The sequence below is a fragment of the Drosophila tropicalis genome, unplaced genomic scaffold (genome assembly GCF_018151085.1).
Source record: "Drosophila tropicalis isolate 14030-0801.00 unplaced genomic scaffold, ASM1815108v1 contig_185, whole genome shotgun sequence".
In the NCBI taxonomy this organism is placed as follows: Eukaryota; Metazoa; Arthropoda; class Insecta; order Diptera; family Drosophilidae; genus Drosophila; species Drosophila tropicalis.
Window position 1 is genome coordinate 1 of NW_027172631.1, and position 10,080 is coordinate 10,080.

General features: G+C 38.5%; 1 protein-coding gene across 1 annotated transcript; it reads left to right on the top strand.

The window, feature by feature from the left end:
• The first annotated feature begins 6,935 nt into the window (after window positions 1–6,935).
• On the top strand, window positions 6,936–9,425 carry LOC137572071 (pyruvate kinase-like). Its single transcript, XM_068283850.1, has 4 exons — window positions 6,936–7,134; window positions 7,188–7,286; window positions 7,340–7,438; window positions 7,492–9,425. Exons 2-4 carry the CDS (start codon window positions 7,203–7,205, stop codon window positions 9,061–9,063), a joined length of 1,755 nt encoding a protein of 584 aa, XP_068139951.1. The 5' UTR covers window positions 6,936–7,134; window positions 7,188–7,202; the 3' UTR covers window positions 9,064–9,425.
• Window positions 9,426–10,080: the final 655 nt, after the last annotated feature.

Below are 10,080 nucleotides of genomic sequence, written 5' to 3' on the forward strand. Positions count from 1 at the left end.
CAGACACTTTGCATTATGTGTTCTAGATCCGTTGGGTTTTTTTGGGCACCGTTCCAAAAAATCCAAATCGTTCCAAGTAGTGTTTGTGGATTTTTCTTCAATTTAAAGGCGTTCCAAGCCGATCTGTGTGCTTTTTTGGCAGCTTTCCATATTATCCAAAACGTTCCAAGTCGTGTTTGGGAATTTTATTCAGGGCGTTCCAAACCGTTCTTTGGCGTTTGTGGCAGCGTTCCAATTTATCCCAAACGTTTCAAGTCCTGACTGAAATTTTTTAGCAGCGTTCCAAGTAATCCCAAACGTTCCAAGTAGTGTTCGTGGATTTTTATTCAATTTAAAGGCGTTCCAAGCCGATCGTTGTGCTATTTTGGCAGGGTTCCAAATTATCCAAAACGTTCAGTTCGTAAATGTGGATTTTTTTCAAGACGTTCCAAGCTGTTCTCTGGAATTTTTTTTAGCACCGTTCCAAGTAATCCCAAAATTTCCAAGAAATTTGTTAGATTTTTTTCAATTTAAAGGCGTTTCAAGCCGACTTTTATTCGCAGCGTTCCAGGTTATCCAAAACGTTCCAGGTCGTGAATGTTGATTTTATTTCAAGGCGTTGGTTGGGTTTTTTTGGCACCGTTCCAAGTAATCCCAAACGCTCCAAGTAGTTTTTGTGGATTTTTATTCAATTTAAAGGCGTTTCAAGCCGATCCTTGTGCTTATTTGGCAGCGTTCCAAATTATTCAAAACGTTCCAAGTCATGAAAGTGTATTTATTTCAAGGCGTTCTAAACCTTTCTTTGGTTGTTTTGACATCGTTTCAATTTATCCCAATCGTTCCAAGTAGTGTTTGTGGATTTTTATTAAATTGGGAATTTTTTTCAGGGCGTTCCAAACCGTTCTTTTTGGGTTATCCCAAACGTTCCGAGTCGTGAAAGTAGGTTTTTTTTCAAGACGTTCCAAGCTGTTCTCTGGATTTTTTTTAACACCGTTCCTGGTAATCCCAAAAGTTCCAAGTCATGATTGTGGATTTTTATTCAATTTATTTCAAGGCGTTCTAAACCTTTCTTTGGGTTTTTTGGCAGCGTTTCAATTTATCCCAATCGTTCCAAGTAGTGTTTGTGGATTTTTATTAAATTGGGAATTTTATTCAGGGCGTTCCAAACCGTCCTTTTTGGGTTATCCCAAACGTTCCGAGTCGTGAAAGTAGGTTTTTTTCCAAGACGTTCCATGCTGGTCTCGATATTTTTTTAACACTGTTTCAAGTAGTCCCAAACGTTTCAAGTAGTATTCGTGTATTTTTATTCAATGTAAAGGCGTTCCAAGCCGCTGCTTTTTTGGCAGCGTTCCAAATTATTCAAAACGTTCCAGGTCATGAAAGTGTATTTTATTTCAAGGCGTTCCAAGCCGTTCTTTGGATTTTTTGGCAGCGTTCCAAGTAATCCCAAGTCGTGAATATGGATTTTATTTCTAAACGTTCCAAAACGTTATTTGGGATTATCTGTGTGCTTTTTTGGCAGCGTTCCATATTATCCAAAACGTTCCAAGTCGTGGTTGGGAATTTTATTCAGGGCGTTCCAAACCGTTCTTTTTGGGTTTTTTGGCAGCGTTCCAAGATATCCCAAACGTTCCAAGTCGTGTTTGTAAATTTTTTTTAATTTAACGGCGTTCTAAACCGTGTGTTTGTATGTTTTTATTTATTTTCAAGACGTTCCAAGCCGTTCTTTGGGCTTTTTGGCAGCGTTCCAAGTAATCCCAAACGTTTCAAATAGTGTTTGTAGATTTTTATTCAATTTAAAGGCGTTCCAAGCCGATCCTTGTGCTTTTTTGGCATCGTTCCAAGTTATCCAAGACCTTGTGCTTTTTTGACAGCGTTTCAAGTTATCCAAAACGTTCCAAGTCGTTAATATGGATTTTATTTCAAAACGTTCCAAGCCGTTGTTTGTGTTTCTTTTGGCACCGTTTCAAGTTATTCAAAACGTTCCAAGTCGTGTTTGTGGGTTTTTATTCAATTTCAAGGCGGGAAGTGAGGGCTATGCTTGTCGAACGTGGAGTATTTAATAGCGATGAGCATATGCAAAGCAAGGCAATGAAAGGATGAGACATGAGAGCAGCGTTGGGCATGTCATAGGAGCAATGAGGGATATATATATATACAAGTCGAAGGGGGAGGTCTAGGCATTGTGGCTCCTAAATGTTTGGAAACAGAGTGTTTGTGTTGTTATTATGATGCAACTATGTTAGTGATAGATTAAACAAATGATTATGTTAACTAATTTAGTTAATAGATTAGTTAAGTGTAGAATAATTTGAATAACTATGTGTTATGTACAACATCGCACTCCCCTGCTACAACTAAGAGGGAACTTCTGCTTCTACAACTACGAGGGACTTCTACTACTGCAACTACTACTACAGCTACGCGGGACTACTTCTACAACTACGAGGACTACAACTACTGCAACTACTACTACAGCTATTAGGGACTTCTATTACTACAACTACAAGGGACTTCTACTACTACAACTATTACTACAACTACGAAGGACTTCTACTACTACAACTATTAATACAGCTACGAGGGACTACTACTTCTACTGCTACTAGAAATCCAGAATTGTACTGTACCATTATCTTATTAATAAACCATATATATAAGTTTGCACATACACAAAATTGGCGACGAGGATGGGAGGATGTCACGCATTCGCAGACAGACGCACTACGACTACTGCAATTTGAATTGATGCTTACACACACACATACGATCGAATTCAACTACTAATGTCTGATTTGGAATCACATGAGGAAAAGCCCGCCAAAGTGAATATTGGTACAGGACGCAAAACAACAAATAAATCAGTGATAATGTCAGGAGTGGGTCAGTTAGAACCATTTGACTTAAATCAACCAAACAAATGGACAACTAACAAGCAGCGTTTTGAGCTGTATCTTCTGGCCAATGACGTTACGGAGGAAGCACGGAAGAAGCCTGCATTGCTTACTCTGGCTAGCGCTCCACTGTTCGAGCTTCTAACGTCATTGGCATCCCCTACTCAGGTGAGTGATTTGAGTTTATCGGAAATATATGAAATACTCAACCAACATGTCAATCGGAAATTGCGGCCTACTACCAATTTCACAAGCGAGACCAACTAATTGATGAATCTGTTGCGAACTACATGGCTGCACTTAGGACTCTCGCTGTCGACTGCAAATTCGGAGCTGCTTTGGATCGCATGTTGCGCGATCGCTTCGTATGTGGAATGGTACTATTCGCATATGTGGCGACTACAACACTACAATTAATAAAGTGATTAAGCAACACGGCCATCAAATTCCTCCAATGAATTCATTATTAGCATCAGTTGAAGGAGGATCCATATTTGCGAAAATCGACTTGGCTCAGGCGTACCAACACACAAAGGTTATTTCAAAGTAACCAGACTACAATTTGGAATTTCTTCAGCCCCAGGCATATTTCAGAGCTGCATCGAACGTATATTTCTGGTGTTTTACCCTACTTCGATGACATAATTGTTATGGGAAAATCAGAGGAAGAGTTAGCGGTGCGTCTTAATGAGGTGCTTTCAAGATTTGATAAGGCCGGACTACGCCTACGCAGAGACAAGTGTCAATTTGGAGTTCCGTCAGTAGAATTTTTGGTTTTAAATTCGATGCACTGGGTATAAGACCGTGTGCCAGTAAGGTCGAAGCTATCAAGTGCGCTCCGGCTCCAAAAGATAAGAAACAATTACAAGCATTCTTGGGACTCGTCAACTTTTACCACGCATTCCTGCCACTGAGGCAACCGTTGCGGAACCGCTTTACCGTCTACTGGATAAAAATGCGCCATGGGTGTGGGCCCATTAACACCAAGATGCCTTCATGAATCTAAAATCTTAAAAAATCTTGTAACTTCACAAAATGTGCTAATGCTACCAAGAATTACCTGAAAAAGTTTGACAGAAATCTTAACATAAATCTCGCACAGGCGCGGTATCTATTTAGCCAACATACTACGCCTCACTCCACGACAAATCGTACCCCTGCAGAACTACTATGTAATCGAGAGCTTAAGTCATATTTCGACAAATTTCAACCCAAGGAAATAAAATACGGAAAGGTCTGCGCCCCACAAATGATAAGCAGTTGGGTCCGTAACTACGCCCCCGGTCCGAAGTGGATAGAAGGCGAAATTGTGGACCAGACAGGCCCCATTTCATACAACGTTCGCTTACATGATCGCCGTATTATTAAACGTCATTTCGCCAGCTTCGCCATCGGGTTCCGCCTGTCGAATGTACTCAAGACACGGCATCCATCGAACTACCTGCTGAAGATGCAGTCTCGATATCTGATGATATACCCGACTGTCCTGAATTGTCTAAGCCAGCACCATTGTCCCCAACTCCAGTGACTCCTCGCACATCGAGTCGGAAAAGACAACCTCCGGAATTCTTTAACCCATCTGGGTGTTAAGGGGTGTTATGTATGTGACCCATCTCTAAGAAGCTGTTATCGTCGCACTGTTAAAAAGGTCTGTTAACAGCTGTACTTCTCAGTCGATCTACTAATTTCATCGGAACAACATCGGACTCCCCTACTACAACTACGAGGGAACTTCTGCTTCTACAACTACGAGGGACTTCTACTACTGCAACTACTACTACAGCTAAGCGGGACTACTTCTACAACTACGAGGGACTTTTACTCCTACAACTATTACTACAACTACTGGGGACTTCTAATACTACAACTATTACTACAGCTACGAACGACTACTACTTCTACTGCTACTAGAAATCCAGAATTGTACTGTACTATTATCTTATTAATAAACCATATACATATATAAGTTTGCACATACACAAAACTATGAATGCTGAGTTTTTTATATTTTTTTTATATCTTTATTGACTAAATAGATATGCTGAGGAATTCCAAATATGTAAAAAAAATTATGTAACGAGTAAATCTGGGGTAGCCGATGGAAAAGTATCAGTTGTATAGCGGTATTACACAAATAACATGCCACAGAATGCGGCCGATTCGTAAGCTTTTAGAAGGCACGGGGATATATCCCGCTGCCAAAATTCCAAGATTTATATATCCTGCAGACCACCAAATGCTAAGGTGGCTGCTGCAAAGCAGCGATTACTGGACCTATTCTAGTGACCAATCTCAAAGAAGCAACAAAGGTGCTGAGTGAAATCCCGAGAGACTCAGGATTCGACCCAGAACGCAAGCCAAAGGTCACAGGATTTATCCGACGGCCAATCGACGTTCAGGAGTTATCCTTGTAGAAACTAAAAGGGAATTGCAAGTTTGAGCTTCGCAATCAAGAGCCTGTCGCAACAACAAAGAAGAGAAGAGTATAAATTCAACTTACAATTAACACGAGTTCTAATTTTACAGCGGCACAGAATAAATTTTGTTGTGTCAAACCCAGCCCTAAGAGATATTGGTAATATCCCGATTGACAAGAAAGGATCGCTACAGCATATATATACCAAATAAAATTAAAATCATGTATTAATGTACATACATAAGTTTAAATAGTTAATTAGATTTAATTACTTATCTGCACAATCTGGAGTTTATATATAGTAGTTGACTCAGTGGAGCCGACTATTCCGTTATGCTTTATGTATTTTCAAATATACTTATTGTCTATGGACAGATTGTAAATAAAAATATCAAAGAAGCTAACTTCGGCTATGCCCAACTTTATGTACCCTTGCAGTCCTTGGCAATAATATTTATACCCTTGCAAAAAGGGTATATTAATTTTGGTCAGAAGTGTGCAACGCATAGAACGAAGCATCTCCGATCATACAAAGTATATATATTCTTGATCAGCACGACGAGACGAGTTCAAATAGCCATGTCCGTCCGTCCGTCTGGATCAACGCAAACTCCTCCTAGACCGTAAGAGCTACATTTTGCACCTAGGCTTGTATATACTGCAGGCGTTGTATATCTCGGATTCAGCCGGATCGGACCACTATATCATATAGCTCCCATACAAACCCCAAAGTCACGAACAGTGACTTTTCTTAATAACTTCGTTATTTTCTATGTTATTATCGTGAAACTTAATATTAGAGAGTTTATTACGCTTATAAACGACTGTGCCAAATTTGATAAAGATCGGGAGACTATATCATAAAGCTCCCATAGGAACGATCGGGCGAAAACAGTGACTTTTGTAAATAACTTCGTTACTTTTAACGTGATTGTTTTCAAATTAAACATTTCTTAATTAAATATACATATCTGTTAATGACTGTGTCGAATTTGATAAAGATCGGGTGACTATATCATATAGCTCCCATAGGAACGATCGGTAGAAAACTGTGACTTTGGTCAATATTTTCGTTATTTCCTAAGATTGTAGGCCATTCTTTCGCAAACATAAGCCTTTTTAGATAAAACGTTCTTCCACATTGATGGCTAATAGGTAAGGAAAGAGTTACCAAAAAAGTTGCAAGGGTATACAAACTTTGACGCGGTCAAAGTTAGCCCCGGCCCTCTGGTTTTACATGTTCTATATTTGTTTTCTGGATGCTGATGCTGCATCTGATACTGCTGCTGGTGTTAACTTAAGTGTAACACTGGAGTACTTATGGACCTTAACGTGCCACTATGTTGACAGTTCCCTTTAACGATTTCTCTCCCATCCTATATAATGATCCCATGCCCTGCTCCTTTCTTCTCTTCTAATACTTTAGATCAGGGATAGGCATCCATAGCCCGTGCGGGCACTTTTCATCAGCATTTGATCGTTTTAATAGCTGTATGCATGTGTTCGCATAGTGCTCATCAAAGTCAGTTTGAATGAGGGGAAGGTAAAGTAGGTAGTAACTGCATTAACAATGTGATATACATAAAGTGCAAGAATCACTTTTAAGTTAAGTAATCTAGTTATCACAGAGAATAAATTCAACTCACAAGATTTTCTACCTTTGGTACCATTGAAAACGAGTAATAAAGCTCCAACATAATTTTTTGATGTGATTGCTAAAAATTTTTCTTCAAAATTTTGCTGTTTACTAATTTTTATTATCGCAATGCAGGTTGCTTTACTGCATTGTCAAGGCAACCTCACTGGAATGTTCCTGGATATGCAGGAGAAAAAAAAACTTGGAAGGTAATAATAAACAATCAATGTAAGCAATATTTTATAAAGTGTGAACACTATAGGGGCAAGGTAAAGAGATGGTGGATCGGGGACCATTTGATTCACAAAGACAACCTCATTGGAATGTTCGTGGATATGCAGGAGTAAAAAAAACTTGGAAGGTAATAATATACAATCAATGTAAGCAATATTTTATAAAGTGTGAACACTATAGGGAAAAGGTAAAGAGATGGTGGATCGGGGACCATTTGATTCACAAAGACAACCTCATTGGAATGTTCGTGGATATGCAGGAGTAAAAAAAACTTGGAAGGTAATAATATACAATCAATGTAAGCAATATTTTATAAAGTGTGAACACTATAGGGAAAAGGTAAAGAGATGGTGGATAGGGGACCATTTGATTCCCAAATGGACTACAGGTCTCGCCTTCAGTTTAATGCATCTGCATCAAAGTTTCCTTTAAGCGGAATAGTGTGTACAATTGGCCCGGCTTCAAATAATACAGAATGCATAATAAATCTTATTAAAGCTGGCGTGCGAATAATACGGCTAAACTTTTCACATGGTACACATCAAGAGCATTACAACTCAATTCGAGCTATAAGGGAGGCAATAGCACATATTACTAAGGAGGTTGGTGTATATAAAAGCGTGGCAATTGCGCTGGACACAAAAGGTCCAGAAATCCGGACTGGGAAGATTGCTTTAGATAATACTGAAATTAAACTAGAAAGGGGGGATATTGTCCATTTATCGACCAACAAAGATGTAGAGAACAACTGCACCAAAGATCTTATTTATGTAGATTATAAAGGCATTTCAAATCTCCTCAAGCCTGGTAATGATCTTTTCCTAGATGATGGACTTATCTTATTGAAAGTAAAGCAAATTAATGCAGATATAATTACTTGCAATGTGGAGAATGCCGGATTGTTGGGTTCAAGAAAGGGCGTCAATTTACCTGGTGTACCAATTGACCTACCCACCGTTTCCGAAAAAGACATATCTGATCTTAAATTCGCAGTTGAGGAAAAGTTGGATTTTATCTTTGCTTCTTTTATTCGTAATGCAAAAGCATTAACCGAGATCCGTCAAATTTTGGGACCCAACGGCAGGCACATTAAAATAATATCAAAAATTGAGAACCAACAAGGCATGCTTAACATAGATGAGATAATAACTGCTTCGGACGGAATTATGGTAGCTCGCGGAGATCTTGGCATTGAGATACTAACTGAGGAGGTTGTAATAGCCCAAAAGGCTATTATTGCCAAGTGCAACAAAATCGGGAAACCGGTTATATGTGCCACACAAATGCTGGAATCCATGATTAACAAACCAAGACCTACTCGAGCGGAGGCATCTGATGTGGCTAATGCCATTTTTGATGGCGCAGACTGTGTTATGTTATCCGGTGAAACAGCCAAAGGAATGTACCCTGTCGAATGTGTAAAATGCATGGCTCGAATTTGCGCTAAGGTGGAAACTGCTCTCTGGTATGGATCTATTCAAAATGAAGTTAAAAATTTTATGAAAACCAAGTCGTCAGATCAACTATCAACTGTGTCTTTGGCTATTACTGAAATGGCCCTTTTAGGAGATGCGAAGGCCATACTAATAGTTAGTCCATGTGACCTGATTCCGCAATTAGTTAGCCATTTTCGGGCAAGTTGTCCCATAATAATGTTGACTGGGTCAGCTGCCCAAGCTCGACAAACACTGATTTACCGTGGTATATATCCATTTGTTCTAAAAGAAATGAAAGATGGTTCCAAAGACTTTAAACAAATTCTGCAAGCAGGTATCAAGGAATTGTCCAAATTGAGAATGCTCGAGGTTGAAAAAATTGGTACCATCGTAATCGTAGACGCACTAAAAGCTGACAGAATATCATTCCGGCTTTTGTCCATAAAACGCGAAAAAAAATTGAATTAGAAAGAAGCTTAAGAAAAATAGCTGACCAGAACCCGGATCATAAAGAGATATATAAAAACCAAGGAAATACCTCAGACACCCAAGTACGCGGAAAACAAGAATCGCCAGAAAAAAAAAAACGTAAATGAAAAGTATCTGGAAATTACAAAACAGAAACACAATGAAGAACTTAAGCGAAATAAAAAGAAACAAATATCGAACTGTATAAAAGCAAAACTAAAACAAAACAAAGAAGAGTTATATGATGATGAGTAAAGAAGAATTTCAATTCAGTTCAACTCAACGTTATTTTACTCTTTGTTATAAATAAAGATTTTTAGGTGAATGGTATCTTACAATAAATTAAGAGTTTAGACTAAGAACTAAGCCTTTTCTTCTTAGATATTTATTTACATGGCGTATGCCATGACTTAACTATTAGAGGAAAAAATCAATGAAATAGAAAACCCCTAGGTAATTTAATACAAGCTAAATTAGATGAGATCTAAACTATAGCTGATGCCAGATTGTTAATAAATTGATTCATGATACTTGGTTATGAAATTGCGATTATCGCGATAATCTAATTTCTACCAATTCAGCCAATGGGCTCGACAATTTAGATCAAACGGGAGTTTTAAGATAAGCTTCAAGACTTTGGCTGAGTTGCAACTGGCTTAGGTGTTATTTGTCTGTATCTGAGCATACTGCTGCACCGTAGAAAATTAATGCTTTGAAAATTGACCTAAAAACATTTTGTTTTCTATATTTAGTCCTGAGTATTTAGAAAAACGGGATGATTTGTAAAAAAATTACTATAGTTGAGGGTTGCCCGTGACTGCAACCTGCTGGGAAACATGTATGTTAAGAGGGATGAATTAAATAAAAGTTTCCCCAGTCTACCTTGGATCTAAGTAGGTTACCCCACGTGTTCGCTCTAGACTGACCATAACTGATGTCTACAAAAAATATCAAAAAAGCTATGCCGTATAAGTTTATACACCCTTGCAGTCCTTTTTTTTTTAACGTTTAATATAT